The following is a 17,894-nucleotide window of genomic DNA, read 5'->3' as shown; positions in this document are numbered from 1 at the left end:
TCTGTGACTCAAGTAAAGGACTGAAGGAAATTTTGGCCAATTTGCTGGTTGAGAATCCATTTGATTAATTGATAAAGAGACTCAAGAGGGTGTTTTTTTTTCTTTTTGTCTTGCATGCATCTGAAGCAGAAGTGAAGAAAGGGGCATCACTTTATACAACACGAGAAGAGTTGTGTTGATTGTTAGGGCTATTATTGGCATGGTGATGTGGCAATAGCAATTAACTGCCAAACTTACACCCTGACCAATCAGAATCTATCTGCCTGGCCTGAGAATTATGATTGACAGTTAACTGCTCTTGCTGCACCTCCATGCCGATGATAGCTCAACCAATCAGCATGCTGTTCTCATGCATAAAAGAGTGTCCCTTTGCTCAAGTCTGTTTGTTTATGGCTGGTTCAGATGATTTGCCAAAGAAAATGTGGCATATGAGTCGGAATCATTAGTATTTGAGTACATTGTTAGTGATTGCTTGAAATTTCTAAAAAAAAATCACTGAGATCTGAATTGGAAAATTTATGCACTTCTAGCTAGCTTTACCTGAAGGCACATTTGCACAAGTAATAGGCTTAACACAAACAACATTCTTAAAGCATAATAATCGCATGAAATCACACCTAAAGACTTGTACTCCACATCTTGCCAAACTGCTTGATAATTGTTTTAATATTGCAATGTTAATATTCAGATCTTCTATTGTTTCTACTGTTTGGGGGAAAACATCATACCTATTGATTTAAAACTATTAGTAGTATCTGGCTAGAGAGAAAAAAAATGTGGGCACTAGTAACCTACACTGCAGGTGATCAGAGATAATGGGAACTACAGATGCTGGAGAATCCAAGATAACAAAGTGTGAAGTTGGATGAACACAGCAGGCCAAGCAGCATCTCAGGAGCACAAAAGCTTTGTTACACTGCAGTTGACACCTGTTCATATTTATGCCTGGCGTTGCTTTGTTTCCAGAGGGTCCTCCAAGGATCATTTGATTTTATATGTATTCATTCTGCCCTGAAGGCTCCAAGCATAGGTACATTTCAAGACAGACCATTGCTATAGAATTGTTACCCTAACTACTTTCAGTAAACAACATTGAATAGAGAGTTATTGCAAATGTCAATGCTTGAAAGTTTAAAATAATTCTGGAAATAGAAAGAAGTTATATTTATTTAATAACTAGTCACATCATGATATGGCATTTTACCATAGCCAGTGGATTAATATTAAAGTGCAGTCACTGTAGTTAGATATTCAACATGCTAGCAAATCTGTACATAGAACCCATTAATAGCAAGTGAATAAATGGCCAGCTAGCTGTATAACCAGAATTACAGCACCAATAGAGTTATAGCATAGCTTTGATCTGACGTACAGTTATACGCCAAGGGAGAAATAAATATTATAATGATCAGCGCAGGAGATACAGGGCTGCGTTTTGCTTAGGATGGTGATTCCAGTGGAATGCCCATCCACCTATGTCTTCAACACTGTCCCAGTCCGGGCCCATTTACTTGATTTGTTTCTCAATCCCCATGCACAGCAGGTTGTCTGCCAGAAAGAGAGAGAGTCCATTGGTGTTCGTGATGAAACTAGCAGCATTGCAGCATCACAGGAGGTGGTGAGGAGCAGATAAACTATAAAGATCCCATGAGCTATAGCTGCTGAAGACCTGTGCTCAGGCAAATAAGCCAAAACTCAAGACCAGGAATTCTCTTATTGCTCCCCTCTCTCTATTGTTGTGTTTTTGAGAGACTCGCTCATTTACCCGAGATGTAGTAACAAGGGATAGCAGGAGGAAACAGATGGGGGATCAGGTTCTGGATTCCCATCCTCTTTGGACATTGCTATGAGGAAGGCATTTAGTGATAAGCAGTTTTCCCACAGGCATGAGGGCAAGGTCAGGGTGGGGAGATGGTAAATTGGTTCACCCTATCATGTTCCCATTATTCCTGTGGGATTGGAGATGGAAGTTCAGCCCCGGAGAATAATACAATAAATAAACAGTTTAACTACAACATTTGAAGGAAAAGTAATAGATTTGACAATTAGTTGCTCTCATACAATGAGAGTGCATTTCGAGGACTGCCTGTCATGAATTTCTGTCTATTCAGTTTAATGGAAGGGAAATTGTGCACTGTACGCATCTAATATCCAAATTTGCTATTCACTTGGATTACATTGTCACAGTGTTAATTTGGATAATCTATTCCAGTTTTATGAGGAATTGATCAATTGTACAACAGGAGGCATGCAGTAAAGAATAATTTTGCTCCTGGGAAACTAAGAATTCCTCCAGCAATGATGACGTGCAGCAGCAGCACTGAAGCTTTGCTCTGTTTGATATTTCTATCTGTATTGTTCTAAAATAAAGGATTTACCATTTTATTCTAACCATTGTAATGGTAATGATTTAATGAGACAGTCTGACCAGATTACTTCTCACCCTCAAACCATAAGTTCTCATTAACAGATTCTATTGTTCTGAAAATAAATCAGACCCACCTGTATTATAATGTTTCGTGCAATATTTTAGTTCCTTCTCATCCTTGAGTAGAAACTGTGGAAGTGTCAGTCCTTCTGCGACCTGCACAGGCTCTCCATCCAACCACTCAAAAATCAGATCATTCATTGTGTATCCAACTGCAGGCCGACACAAAGGAATCAATGCAAGTTTTTATTAATTCAGCAAAAGGCATTTAATGAACAAATGGCCGAAGCATGCTAAAAGGTGTAAAGCGATGGAAATGAAGACTGGCTTACTGAAGCTTTATCTTCGTCCGCTGAAGATGTGCTTTCAGAGATATGAACCATGGACGATGTGCAGGATATTGGGTATGGTCAAGGATATAATGGAAATGGTCGGAGACAGATGTAAGCCAAGCATTCCAGAATCTAATGAAGATGAAGAAAAACAACTGTATTGACTTTTAATTGAAATGTTACAAAGCAAGGACAATTGCACATGGGACTGAAGATTATATGCATTATGTTAAAATAAGATAGTAGCACATTTAAGAACATATATTTATTCTGAGGTTTTGGCAATTTGTGTTGTCAGTAGAGATGCAATAACAATTATTGACTTGTATATATGCTCGTGGATTCCAATTACTTACAGCTCTCCAATTGCATCGCACATGTCTGTACATCCATAGGAAAGTTTTTCAAATCCATTGGACAGGATAATGTAAGTGTCAGTCTGAGAAAAATAGGCAGCATATCAGGTAATGAGTTTCCTACAGAAGACTGAAAAATGAATTGGTTTGGCAATTATCTTCTTTCTCACTTTGAATGGTGGTTCCATACATTTCAAATATTCAAGCCTGACACCAAAGAATTAATTTTGCAAGATTTCCTACCCATGTGGAATCTTTTGAAATGGGATTGCTGAATCATGTCTGTAATTAATATGATCCCATGACAGTGTTGGAACTTGCAATATTAGGCTTCAAAAGTCTGATATTTAAACAAATTACAGCTTCTGCTTTTAGCTTTGTCTCTCATGGTATAGTGTCATTAATTATCCTAATTTTTGTCTTGCTTTGTATTTGGAGTTACTGTCTCACTTTTGTGACTTGGATCAATTTCTCGTATACACAGATGGGTATGATGGTAAGCTGTCCTAGGTGCAAAACAGTTGATTTAATTTCAACAGTTCCTCAGGAGATGAGATCATGGTACAGAATTGCCTTTTATTTCAGGAAAATCTTTGTTGATCTCCAAGAAAGGACTCCACATTATTTTTCTTGCACTGCCAGGTCACACAAACAAATAAGACATGTATGGTTCTTTAGGAAATTTTGGTGCAAAGTTTTGCTGAATGTGGAAAATTGCTTTGCCACAGAAGTTATCTTTTTCATAAATATTGTATTTGATTATAATGCAATCTTACACACAGAGGTCATAAGGCAGTCACTATAAGAAAAGGAACATCACACTGTCTAATAATGCAATGTGATCAAATTTAACTGCCGTTCGAGAATAGGTGGGCAATAACAGACCAAGCAGAACTGACTGACTTGTCAGCGGGAGGTCCCAAGCTGTGTTGAGCCTCATTGCAATTCCACAAGTGAGCAGCCCACTGGCTCCTTTGGTGCATTATTAGCTACTCAGATATGGGGGAGGCAATGGCCTTGTGGTAATATAGCTAGACTATTAACCGAGAGACCCAGGTAATATTTTGTGAATTTGGGTTCAAATCCTGCCATAGCAGATGATGGACTTTGAATTCACTAAAAATCTAAAGTTAAGAATCTCACGATGAATGCTCAAACCATTGTACCTATACCTGGTCTGGTCTATATGTGACTCCAAACCCAAAGTCATTGACTCTTAACTGCCCTCTGGGCAATTAGGAATGAGTAATGAATACTGGCTATAGCCAGTGGCACCCCCATCTTGTGAATGCATTTCAAATAAAAGTGGGCCGCTGTGAGGCGGGGAATGTTATCCCTAAGTTAGGTGTGCGTAGGTTCAAAGGAACCTGGAGTACAACTGCACTCTTTCAAACCCACCAATCTTGGGACTGATGCCATAATGGATTTTGGAGCTTGTCATTTTTTATGAAAGAAGAAGTCAGAATGAATTAATTCAAATCCGAATGCATTAATCCAGCGACTAGGGCATGCGGGAAAATGCGCAGTATCTTAGATTTATCACCACATCACTTCTGATATTAATTCAGTTCACACACATTGGATTTAGTAACTCTTTAATTCCTCTCCGGTACCTTTTGTTTTACACATTCAGTGCTGTATGGGTGTTACTAGCTGGGCCAGCGTATATTGCCCATCCTTAGTTGCCCTTGAAGGTGTTGGTGAACTAACTGCTTAAACTGCTGTAGTCCATGTGTTGTAGGTAGACACGCATTGCCTTTAGGGAAGGAATTCCAGGAATTTGACTCAGTGGCAGTGAAGGAATGGCAATATTATTTCAAGTCAGGTTGGTGAGTGACTTGGAGAGGAACTTGCAGATGGCAGTGCTACAGGTACTTAATGCCCTTGGCCTTCTAGTTGGCAGTGGCTGTGGGTTTTGAAAGTGCCATTCAAGGAGTTTTGGTCAATTTCTGTAGGGCATTTTGTAAATGGTGCAAATTACCTCTACTAAGCGTCCATGGTGGAGGGAGTGAATGTTTGTGGATATAGTGGCAGAAAAGTAGGTTGTTTTTAACCTGGATGGTGTCAAACTTTTTGAGTGTTTTTGGAGCTTCATTCATCCGGGCAAGTGTGGAGTATTCCATCGTACTTCTGACTTTAGGATTGTAGATGTTAGACAGGCAAGTTAGAAGGCGAGTTACTCACTGCAGGACTTCTAGCCTCTGATCTGCTCTTGTGCCACAATATTTATATGTGTTGCCCAGTTTAGTTTCCATTCTATGGTAACCCCTGGGATGTTGATTATGGGGATTTTCAGTGCCACTGAATGTCAAAGGGCATTGGGTAGATTATCTTTTGTTGGAGGTGATCGTTGCCTGGCCTTTATGTGGTGTGGAAATTGCCTACCACTTGACAGTCTAAACTAGGATATTGTTCATGTTTTACAGCACTTGAATGTGGGCTGCCTCAGTACCTGAATGGTGCTGAACATTACACAATTATCAGCAAACGTCCCTACATCTGATTTTATGATGGAGGGATTTATCAGTGAATGAGCTGAAAATGGATACTATCCTGAGGATCTCTTGCAGAGACAATCTGGAGCTGAGATACAGCAATCACCAACATCTTTCAAGGTATTACTCCAACCAACAGAGTTTTCCCTGATTCCCATTGATTCTAGTTTTGCTAATGCTCAATGATGCCACAATTGCAGCCTGATGTCAAGGGCAGTCCGTCTCGCTTCACCTCAAGAATTCAGCCCTTCGGCCCATGCTTAAATCAATGTTGCAATGAGATCAGGAGTTGAGTCATCCTGGAGGAACCCAAGCGGGGAATCAATTAACAGATCATTGCTAGCATGTGCTGGTTAATAGCATTGTTGATCACCCCATACAAAATTCTATTGATGACTGAGGGGCCAGTAATTGGATATGTTGGATCTGCCCTGCTTTTTGTATACATGACATACTAGGGAAAATTTGCACATGCATCAGGGCCTTACAGACACCAGTGAATACTGATATGCATACTTAAATGAGCCTCTCACAAAGCAGGCTGACAACTGAATCTGAGCCAAACTTCATTCATCAGACAAGGGCAGAACACTGCCAAACGTTAGCATAGTGTCAAGTGCAGCATTCCAATTTTTGAGTCACATGTTCAATAGGTCTTAAAGCTTTTTTGAGGCCAGTTTGAAAGAAATAATACTTGGGTTATGAGTTAGTTCCAAACTACTGTGTTGCATTTAATTGTGGCATTGTGGCTCAGTGGGTAGTTAGCACGGCTGCCCTGCAACATCAGGGATCCGGATTCGATTCCACATCTGGATAACTGCCTGTGTGGAGTTTGCACATTCTCCTCATGTCTGCGTGGGTTTCCTCCAACAGTCCAAAGATGCACGTGTTAGATGGATCGGCCATGCTAAATTGCCCAAAGTATCCAGGGATGTCAATGCGAATTGCAGGGCTACAGGGATGGGATGCGTCAGGGATGGGATGCTCTTCAGAGGATCGGTGTGGACACGATGGGCAAATTGGCCAACTCCCACACTGCAGGGGCTCTAAACTTCTATTCCATTGGGATGTACACATGTGTATGATTGATTGTCAGTACTACTAGCATATTGGAAGACTCTAATCACCGGAAAAGGGAATACATGCTCAATTTGCCATTGTAGACATTTTTCAGAACTTTTTAGCAAAGACTTTTCATTCAAAGTGCTAGCTTATCTTTTCAGAATATGTTGGACCTATTATGTATCCAATATTTGCCATAAATATTTGAGGTAAATATGTGGCCCTCTCCTCAACACTTTGTATCTGTACCACAAGAAGTAGAAAACTTACTGGACAAGTTTTATTTTAAAGAAAACAGTCCCACATTTTCATTATCGCTTGATAGAATTTACAGGAAAACATAACAAACTGGAAGCAAACAAAAGACATCCCAAGGTGGCAATTATTCAATGAAAACACTGGCTCTTTTATGGTATTTACTGTCAAGCTCTGTTATAGCTTCGTGTAGCCTAATGAGATTCAAACAATACCATGTCATTTTCTGCATTAAGGGAAGCAGATGTTGGCCCTACGGCCTTATATTTTTCCTTGGGTTAAATATTTTGTACTGATATTTATCAAAAGTAAGGAAAAGGAGTAGAGCTTATCCAAAACTCTTTTCTTACTCATCAATTCTGGCTGTTTGTCTACCAATGGCATGATTTAAAATTTTAAAATTCCTTCTTGGACACGCATCTCCCCATTTCTGTAACTTCCTCTAAGCACCAGCAGTCCGAGGTATCTGCACTCCTTCAATTCTGATCTTTTCAGACCTCTCCTTTAGTTGCCCATCATTGACGGGCATATCTTTAAATGTTTCAGCCCAAAGATCAGGATTTTATTTGCCATGCCATTATGTCTCATTCTCCCTTCTTACTCCTAAAATAGCCTCCTATAAAGCTATCACTTTGACCATGTTTTTGGACACATGTCCTTGTATCTGTTTACATGGCTCAATGTCAAGCTTGTTTGATGATATTCATGTAAGAATGACTATTGATGACTTGCTACATCTAAGGCATCATATTACAGTAAGTTGTTTTTATTGAGACATGACTTAAATATTACTTTTTGAAAGGGGAAATGTAATGCTTCCTAGCAAAGGAAAATGTTACAGTGTGAAAGGACTAGAAGTAAGAAGTATAATTTCTGGCTTCCTTTTTGTTTGGTTTTCCCCCTCTTCACTGCAGTCACTCATGTTGCAATATAATGCAATGACTCCCAGGAGATCCTTGGTGCTTTGTCTGTGGTGATTTCTCACAGGTGAAATTACAGCAAGAGTCAATAGCTCTGTGGTCACAAATGGCAATACCCAGTTTTTGTCTTCAACTAACACCGACACTCATCACTTTCCAACAATTGTCATTGGACTACAGTCTGAGAGTGGATAACCAAGTGTGAAGCTGGATGAAGACAGCAGGCCAAGCAGCATCTCAGAAGCACAAAAGCTGACGTTGGGTCTCGGCCTGAAACGTCAGCTTTTGTGCTCCTGTGATGCTGCTTGGCCTGCTGTGTTCATCCAGCTTCATACTTGGTTATCTTGGATTCTCCAGCATCTGCAGTTCCCGTTAAATCTGAGAGTGGGCTGTCTGACAGTACTTTCCCTTTACTGGTCTATCTTAGATACCCGCCACCTCAACTGAGGAGGAGGTAATTCATCACATACCAGGGCATCTGGGAACCTCCTAATCTGCATGGATCAGTGTTCCAAAACACAATGTGTTTACTCACTGAGCCTTTTGGAGGAAGCTGTATGAATAGCAATCCAAGAGATAATTAACTGTGAAATAAATACAACACAGGCTATATTTAATGTGCTTACAGTCAGCATTTAACTAAAAATCAGTCAAAAACTAATTCCTCAAAATTATTTTTTCTTGTTCATCTGTCAATGAATGTGGCAAATTTACAATTGTACTATTAGAAAAGAACTATCATTATGTTTCATGTGCTATTAAGACTGGTTTGACATCAGTACTGTTTGGAGAGCCACAGGTTTGAGAAATCCAAATAATACTTATGGCAGTTTTGCCAAGAAAATGAAGCTTTTCACATTCTTCTAAACATGAAATGTTAATGATAACAGTAGGTTCTATGTTAACATTAGAATAATTCAAACTGCATGTCCAAAGTTATTATGGAGGTCCTTTGTACAACTTGGTTAAATTTCACCTGGAAAATTGCACACACCAGTTCTTATTGATGCAAATTCATATTGCTTTATATAGCCAAACAATGCATAGCAGAGCTGATGATGCAAACAGTGGTTTTAGATACAGTGAATAAATGAGTAATCCATAGATTATGGATATATACCTCCTTGGCTTCACAATAGTATTATGTTTGTTTTAGTCATTCATGGATTGGCAGGTTTTGCTAGATAGGCCAGTATTTATTTCTCAAACTTAATTGTCCTGAAGAAAGTGGTGGTGAGTTATCTGCTTGAACCACTGCAGTCCTTAGGGGTGGAGGGTCACATGCAGTGCTGTTAGAATGGAGAAAGTTCCATGATTTTGAACTAACAACAGTGAAAGAATGGCTACATAGTTCCAAGTCAGCACTGTGTGTGGTTAGGAGGAAAATTGGCAGATACTGCTGTTCCCATGAATCTACTGCCCTTGGTAGTCTTGTATTTGGAATACACTGCCAAAGGAACTTTGAGTTTTTGCAGTGCATCTTATAGATGGTGAGCACTGCTGGAATTGTGCATCGATGGTGAAGGAAGTGAATATTGAATGTTGTAGAAAGGGTGTCAATCAAGAGGGCTGCTTTGTCCTGGATAGTGTCAAGCTTCTTGAGAGTTGTTTGAACTGCACTCATTCAGGTGAGTGAGGGGTGTTCTACCAGACTCCTGACTTGTGCATTGTGGAGTAGGGAGAAAGGGGCCGAGTTACTTGCTGTAGCTTTCCTAGACTCTGACCCTGTACATATAGCCGCAGCGTTAGAATGACTGGTCAAGTTTAGTTTCTCATCAAACGTGGTCTTGCAGAAAGGTAATATTGTAGGTTACAGCAATGGTAACATCAATGAAGGCCAAGAGGTGATGTTAGATTCTCTATTGTTGGAGAAAGTCATTGCCTGGCATTTTTATGGCACCAATGTTACTTAACGTTTATCAGTCAAAAACCTGGATGTTAACTAGGCCTTGTTGCATATGAACAAGAGCTATTTCAGTATCTGAGGTATTACAAATAGTGTTGAACGTTGTGTAATCATCAGAAAACATCCCCACTTCTCAACTAATGATGGAGAGAAGATCAAAAATGGAGCAACAGGTTGTTTGTGGGCTAATGCCCTGAGGAAGTCTTTCAGAGATTTATGGAACTGAGATGACTGACCTCCAACAATCACAATTATCTTCCTTTATGCAGATATGGTGCAACTAGTGTGGAGATTTCAACCTGAGTCCCATCAATTCTAGTTTTGCTAGGGCTCATTTATACCATAATTTGTCAAATGTTGCCTTAGTGTGGAGGGTTGTCACTCTGTCCTCATTTCTGGAATTCAGCTCTTTTGTCCATGTTTGGACCAAGGCTGTAGAGAGATCAGGAGCTGAGTGGTCCTGGCAGAACTTAAACTGGGTGTCAGTGAGCAGGTTATTGTTGAGCTGGTGTTGCTTGATAGCCCTGTAGATGACACCTTTCATCACTTAATCGGTAATTCTTAATAAACAGATGGGGCAATAATTGGCCAGATCAATTTGTCCTGCTTTTTGTGTTTGGTCGCACAATTTTCTACATTGCTAGATATATTTGTGTGTTGTTACTGTATTGGAACAATTTGGCACATCTACATTGGTGTACAGGTCTTCAATACTATTTCTGGAATGTTGTCAGTGTAGTCCCATGTTATAGCTCCAACAGTTTGACACCTCATTTTTAAGTACATCTGATGATGCTCCTGGCATGTCTGACTGCACTCTTTCCTGAACCAAAGTTGATTTCCTGATTTGATAGCAATGCTGGAGTGAGGGATGAGGTAGGAGTTTGTGGTTGAATGCAATCCTGCTGCTGCAAACAATGGCCTACAAAGGTAGTCCAATATTTCATAATTATGACATAAGAATGTATTGCTTTTGCTTTGGTGGTTCATTCAGCCTATCAGTGGATGGAATACTAATGAATGCAAAAAGCAGCGCAGAATGTCTTCGAGCCTCTGCGACATATGTTATGCAACATAATCTCCTCACCAATACTGCTCAAGTAATCTCTTAAAATGAAAAGCATCTAATGACAAACACTGATTAGTAGTTAAATGCAAATAATCTAGATATTAACATGCTTTATGATCAAATGCAGGTATACCAGTCAGAATGTTATCTTTGGGATTTGAGGCTTGACTTACTTTATGGTCACTAGCTTTGAAATAAAATGCATGTCTATAAAGAAGCCAATATGAACAGATGTGTATTCTGGCAATACTCCAAAATTTAGAAATGCCTGTTACCAGCAAGATATTTACTACGATGCAGATGCTTCCATTATATATTAACCACATAACAGCAATGTAAATTGCCAATGTCACCCAGCTACAATTTCAATTCATTACAAATGACTTCAGACTTCAATTTTAGAGATTACTTGACATTCACAGACCTGATTCTAATGGCCAAAAGAGAAACTGGTCACTAATGTAAGATTCTTTTAAGAGATTTGTTAATGTCACCATCATTAATTTAATGTAAATGGTGGTAAAATGGAGGCGACCAAACAGTTTTATGAAAATAATGACCTTTCTAAATTCGGGAATCATTTACCACAGTGACATTTAACAACTTGACAGAGGCATGAGCCTCACAAAAAAAGCAACTTTCAAAGACATCACAGCAATTCTCTGGAGATATCAAGGACATTTAACATTCTTTTTGATAATTTAGAACAAAAGGTACAGGTTTAACTGAATTTAATGATGTTCTCCAGATTTTGAAAGGAACAATAACAAGCTGATGAGCTATTAGTATAATTGTTTCATTAATGAAGCTATGGAAACAAAGCAGGCATGTATTATTTAGAAATACTGGTATTTAGGAAGCCAATTCTTCATTTTCTGTGACTATAACAACCAGTTTATTCGTGTGAAGAACCCCTGCAGTTAGTTAAAGTGAGATTACACTACCCATCAATAAACCTGCTTTGTATCAAGTCTCCTGAAGGGTTTTGTCTCCTGTGTTCTCTGATCTTACTCCTACTAATTATTGAGTGAACATTCAAACAGATGAACACAACAGGACAGTGTGAGTCATTCTCGATTGATTTACCTTGGTTTTACATTTTCCTTCAAGTTGTCAAATTCTTCCATGGCCTTTCCTGCTACCCTATCTTTCAACTCACCTCCATGACCCTCTGAGATATCTATAAGCTCATCTAATTTGCAAGTTAAGTGCATCTTTGCTTTTAATTGTTTCATTATTTGTGGCTATATCTTCAGCTGCCTGAGCTTTAAGCTTTATGATTCCACCCCTAAGCCTTCCCTACTTCCTGACCTTTCTTGCCTCCTTTAAGAATTTCTACAAAACCTAACTTTTGACCAAGGTTTTGGCAATTCACCTAATATCGCTTCATGTGTCACACTTTATAACACTTGTTTGGAGCATCTTGGGGTGCCTTAATATGATAAAGGCAACATTTAAATAGAGGTTATTGCTGTATTTTCACAAAAATAAATGGAAAGATTTGAGGAATTTTACTTCCTTTATACAGTAATTTTTGTGGCTTAGACAATTAGAAATTGTTTACGATGTCTGTAGAAAATCCCAAGCAGTTAAGAGGCTTCTGACAACATAACCTTTGCAATGAAAGGGTCCTTTTAGTAACTTTTTTCCAGCAAGATTTGGAAGACATAATAGAGGAACACACAGGGCTGCAGTGACAGGGATAACAAATACAAAGGAGCATGCCTATTGAAATATAAAACTCTCAACCGACTGTATAGGCTTGGACAATATACTGGACTTTAAAGAAACTGCAGCAAATGTGTGTCTGACTAACACTGCTACCACAGCAATGTCTGTTGCAGTCAATGCCAATGCATGCTTCAACTTCTTTAAATCTTCTTTTATCCAAGCTACCGTAAGTGAATGCAGCAACATCAGTCAGTCTGTTGATGTCAAATTTGTTAAAGGAAACAATTTCTTCAAATTTTCTATCAAGATGTGGAAACATCAAGACTTTGTTTTGGATTTCAGACATCCCCCGTGTCCCAATTCACTTGGCCAGGCTACATTAGATGAATCTATTGACTTCATGAAGTACAACAGCTTTGACTCTATTAAAATACATCAGTGCTTTCTTCTCTGGAGGCTGTTAAGATGCTGTTATCTTGTGCTAATCCTTCTCCCATACTTGCCCAGCCTCCACTCCCTAATCTTAGCCCTTACAAAATTAGTGAGAGGTTGATTACTTAGAAATCACTGACACTTGGCTGATGACTTCTCACAGAAACCCAGGTTCAATGGCGCTACGATCTGATCTATGGTTTGAATAAAGCTGCAACTCCGTCAATGTGTTCCGATAATACTGCTCACAAAGAGTGACAGACAACATGGGTTTGTGATGTAAGTTTGCCCTGCAATGAGAAGAACACATGAAGCGATCTTCAGCTTGATGGCCAACAATACAGTGACGGCATGGATGATGACAGTTACCTGCAGCCAGAACTCTTCAGCAGGATCTCATTGAAGAGTGCTTCAGTTGAACAAATGCTATTCTTCCACATTAACAGTTATGACCGGCATATCTACCAATCCTCATGTGCTTTGCATCCAAACAGAGATCAACATTAATATTTGCATTATATAACATGTTCTAATGCAGTATTGCACAAGATTGGTGAATGTTTAGGCTCTTGTGCTGATCTGTAAGTCAGAAAACCAGTTGAAGTTCCTCTACATTAGGACCATCACCTTGTTCAAGGTGAAAGAGGACAAAGCCTGCAAGATATCAATATGAATACCTCTGAACAATGTTGTTGCTGTTGGAAGAGGCTGGGTACAGCTTCATTATTCATTGAGGTAACTACATCCTCCGTGAATAACCACACAGCATCAATAACCTGCAACAGAGTTCTACACAAGTTGATAGTGAATTCCCTTGCGCTTGCTGAGATGCTATAGCAGGATCCCCATGAAGCTATCAAACATATTGAGCAATTAGTTGATGTAAAGATCTCATTCATTTTTTAAAGTCTCAAATCCTGAAGCCTACCTCAGTCAACAGAATGAAGATATGAATTGGCTCAATTGAGCTTGTTTCCTGGGATGTCATTTCCAGCCATGTCTTCTCTTGATCACTTGTGTTCAATGCCTCAGCCAGTGAAAATGCACTTGCTAACTCACTTGTTGTGATCTTGCTCTGGGATCTCTCCTGCCCAGCTTGTCAAGAAATTTGACAAAGGTTATGCAGACACTCTACTTACGCAGTAAGACACACATCTATCAAAGTTACAACCGCAGTGTTCAGGATAAAAAAAAACTGAGGAGATTCGACATCAGGCAGGGCTGTTAAGGTTAGGTTGGCTGTTCTTCTTCAACAGTATTGTCACAGCATGCTGTAGTGAATGCAAGATGTCTACTGGGTTCAGAAACAGGATCAAGCACGAGGGCGCTCACATAGCAGCAGGAACAGCAAAGCAATGTGCCACAGATTGTCTTATTGAATGTGTGACTAAGTTAAGGACCGAGAAAGAACAGGGAAAGATGCTTATACATCTTGTTCTGCTTCACCATCAGCCTAGTCATGCCAATGCTGTGTGCCTCATCTCCGGTTGGTAGATTGTAGTAGTGCCCTCTGCTGGTTGCCAGTTATGTTGATAGCAATGTCCTCCATTGCATGGGTGCATGTAGACTGAGTCAAGTTCCCACACTCTGCAAGTTCTTCAGGGTTGTGAAGCTTTTTTCTAAAGGAAGTACGAATATATTTCTCGTAGTCAGTCATGAAAATCCAAGTTGATTTAAATCTGATGTTTACTTCCTAATTGCCTTCATCACCTCTTTCATTCCCTTTGATACACTGTCTCGTACCAAGCACCAAACCATGTTTTATAAAAGCGAGACTGTTCTCATGTTAAAAAAAACGGTGCTGGAGAAACAAAGTTAACATTTTGAGTTTGACATGACTCTTCTTCAGAATAAGAATCATATTGGATTCAAAATGTTAACTCTGTTTCTCTTTCCACAGATGCTGCCAGGCCTGCTGAGTTTTGTCAGCACTCTCTGTTTTTATTTCAGATGGCTGACATCTGTAGTACTTTGCTGTTATTTGATTGTTTTCATAATGACCACGTGAAACTAATTTCTAAACCACTCTACTTTTATAAGAATGTAAATGTACTAACAATGCTCACTAGGCAAGAATAGTAAAGAAAACAAAGAAAAAGTTCTTCAAAACAGAAAATACTAATTCCTTTAACATGATTACAAAATTACAGCAAAAACACTTGAATAATCTCAGAGATAGTAGGAACTGAAGATGCTGGAGAATCTGAGATAACATGGTGAAGAGCTGGATGAACACAGCAGGCCAAGCAGCATCAGAGGAGCAGGAAGGCTGACGTTTTGGGTTTGCACCCTTCTTCTGAAGAAGGGCCCAGACCTGAAATGTCAGCTTTCCTGCTCCTCTGATGCTGCTTGGCCTGCTGTGCTCATCCAGCTCTACACCTTGTTAACTTGAATGATCTGCTGCCCTAACAGTGAGTTGCGTTACACCACGTGGACTGTTGCGATTCAAGACAATAGCTTTCCACCACCTTAAGGATTGGTAATAAGTGCTGGACAACCTGTGACACCCATCTCCTGTGAATGAACTTAAAGAATGCTCAATGATAATTAAACCTTTTTTTTAGCATAAGTGTCTACCCAGATAGCTTTAATATTTAGTTCTGGTGACACCACTAAAAAGGCTTAGATGAAGAGTAATCCATAAATATACAAAGGCAAAACTCCACGTTGGGCATATTTAGTTGAATATTGGAATACCACTCCAAGTATCATCACAAAGTTCAAAATTGCCTGCATTTCAGGGCGGTTGGAAGGTGTGAATCATTCTCACATCTCTACAAAGATGCCAAATTGGCATTCAGAAAGTCTCTCTGTGACAGAGGATCAGATGATTAACCCACACAATCAGCCAGCAGGTTAGGCCCATTGTATCTGGGGAGATAATTTTTGAAGGATGAGTGAGAATGGGTTGGCAGGGGGGACTTTTATGAAGGTTGATGGAGCCACACCTTATTCATCTGGTCTAACCTCCCTTTAAGGAAAGGCTTTCAGTGGGCTCCAATAGGATTTTGTTTAGGGCACTTCTAGCAGAATGTAAACTGGCACCTGCCATGTGTGTTTCATCCATTCTTCTTTGACAGTTGACATTGATATCCATCAACAGAACCACCAACCTTTGCCTGTGAACATCTACCCACCTCTTTCAGGTAGAGTATTTACCCATTTAAAGTCAATTCAGGCTGAAAAGCAAGTGCAACTGTCCCAGTCCTTTTACCAGCCGTTTGACTATTTTGGTGAGGTAATGGTTACCACGGATGATCCAATTATTTTATATTGCTAAAAACACTGGAAATCTTGACAAAATCGATAGCCTCGGTCAAAAGGTTTCATCAAAATCAGCAACAATATAAGGGAAATAATGTAGATCATGTAAGTGAGACAACTTTACCTTATACTGTATAAAACAGTTCCATTTTTAAAAATGCGAAGCAGTTTGTTGTCCGTTGTCACTTCATGAAAGTTGGCACCCTTTTCATTTGCAAAGAACAAATCAGGCTTCCAGATGGAATCCAACATGGAGGGATCCAAGTCTAAGGAATCATCTGGGTACTCACTGTAGGCTAATCGTGGATCATTCCATGTCTGTCGCAGGAAAATATTCACTCTGTAGTCCTAAATAAATATAAAATTAATTTAAAACAGTGTTCATTCATCAGGATTTTGTTACCACCTGAAAGTAAAATATGTAAAAATTCAAATTAAATTGAATGCAAAAGTCCTCTGCTATCTAGGTTCCACAACAATGCAATGATTATCTTTATTACACACCATCTTTCTTTTGTATGTTTTTTTGCAACACTGAATGACTGAGTACAATTTTGAATTATTCAAGCTCAAAAACCGTAGTATTTTAACTAAGCTGAGAAGAAGGACAACTGCTGCATTGAAGGTGCTATTTGCAACACTGAACTCAAATTGATTTATTTTATCATTTGGAGACTTCAATTCAGAAAAACAGCATCATGAACAGTGAAAGTTTAATGATTGTGCTTAATGCATTAGGTGCAGCCTTGAAATGCAACATATAAAATAATCTGATTTAATACCAAATTTTAGGGGCCATTCACTCAGTGATTGTTTCTAATTTTTCACTGTTAATCTGCTGAAGAATAGTTTGTTTGTGTTTGTATTGTTTGCCAGTTGAGAAGGAAAGGCTCTAATTTACTTAGAAGCTTAGACCAAAGACCAAGTGAGGGAACGGAAATCTCCATCAAATAATGTACATCTACAAATATACTGTAATTTTGTTAATTGGTGGCCAATCAAGTCTTTTTAAGTTGCTAGGTTTATTGGTCTTTATTTTAAATTGACCCCTTCCCTGTTTCTTCAGCCACGTTGATTGTGTAACAATACATGTATTCCTTCAAATATAGTTGCATCATCATGCAGTTCAATGTTGTAACACAGTGCAACTTACAGTCATTCTTTTTAAAGTTATGTATTTTTCGAACACTTGTCTCAGTATTAAATTTCCATGTGTGAAATGAACAAAATCTTCATTCACATTTATACCATGTAGTGCTGTGCAGTTTTGTTCCCAAAAGGATTATATGTAACTATTTATAAATATTAATTTATTTCTAATGTGATAGTAGTTCATTAACTAATGATGCTAATAAGGTGGTTTATAAGATTTGCTCACAATAATAATTAGTGTAGTTTAAAAATTATTTGAATGCATAGACATTTTGAGGTGTTTTGTTGTTAATATACTGTTGAATTGTTCTTTAATACGTTCATTAATGTATGGAAATTAATTAAACCATAATTGTAAAACATAATATACTTGTGGCTTTGTGCCTGTTCTATGAATCCCAGGATGATAATTCATTTGTTGTGATCTTATATCTATTTGATAGGACAGTGCTAATGGAATTGGCTCCAATGGTAGCAAGCTGCCACATCACTTGGCCGCTCAGAGACTGCTGTATTAATCAGTCTTTGGCTAAACACTATCAGGCTTAGATT

At 38.9% G+C, this 17,894-nt stretch overlaps 1 protein-coding gene across 9 annotated transcripts in view; it reads right to left on the bottom strand.

Moving 5' to 3' along the window:
• Positions 1-17,894, bottom strand: part of glra2 (glycine receptor, alpha 2) — a 187,613-nt gene that overhangs the window by 88,893 nt on the left and 80,826 nt on the right. For all 9 annotated transcript variants that reach the window (XR_007248595.2, XM_048541369.2, XM_048541368.2 and 6 more), the window contains 3 exons: positions 16,315-16,538; positions 3,117-3,199; positions 2,503-2,640 (listed from right to left, as the gene is read on the bottom strand). Coding sequence is in view for 8 of the 9 variants with exons in the window: in XM_048541369.2 (XP_048397326.2) it covers positions 2,503-2,640; positions 3,117-3,199; positions 16,315-16,538 (445 nt within the window). In the remaining variant the exon portion in view is untranslated. The remainder of the gene's footprint in view (positions 1-2,502; positions 2,641-3,116; positions 3,200-16,314; positions 16,539-17,894) is intronic.

This window comes from Stegostoma tigrinum, chromosome 12, assembly GCF_030684315.1.
Source record: "Stegostoma tigrinum isolate sSteTig4 chromosome 12, sSteTig4.hap1, whole genome shotgun sequence".
NCBI classification, from domain to species: Eukaryota; Metazoa; Chordata; class Chondrichthyes; order Orectolobiformes; family Stegostomatidae; genus Stegostoma; species Stegostoma tigrinum.
The sequence above is the reverse complement of the archived record's forward strand: the minus strand, read 5'-3'. Positions and strand labels throughout refer to the sequence as shown.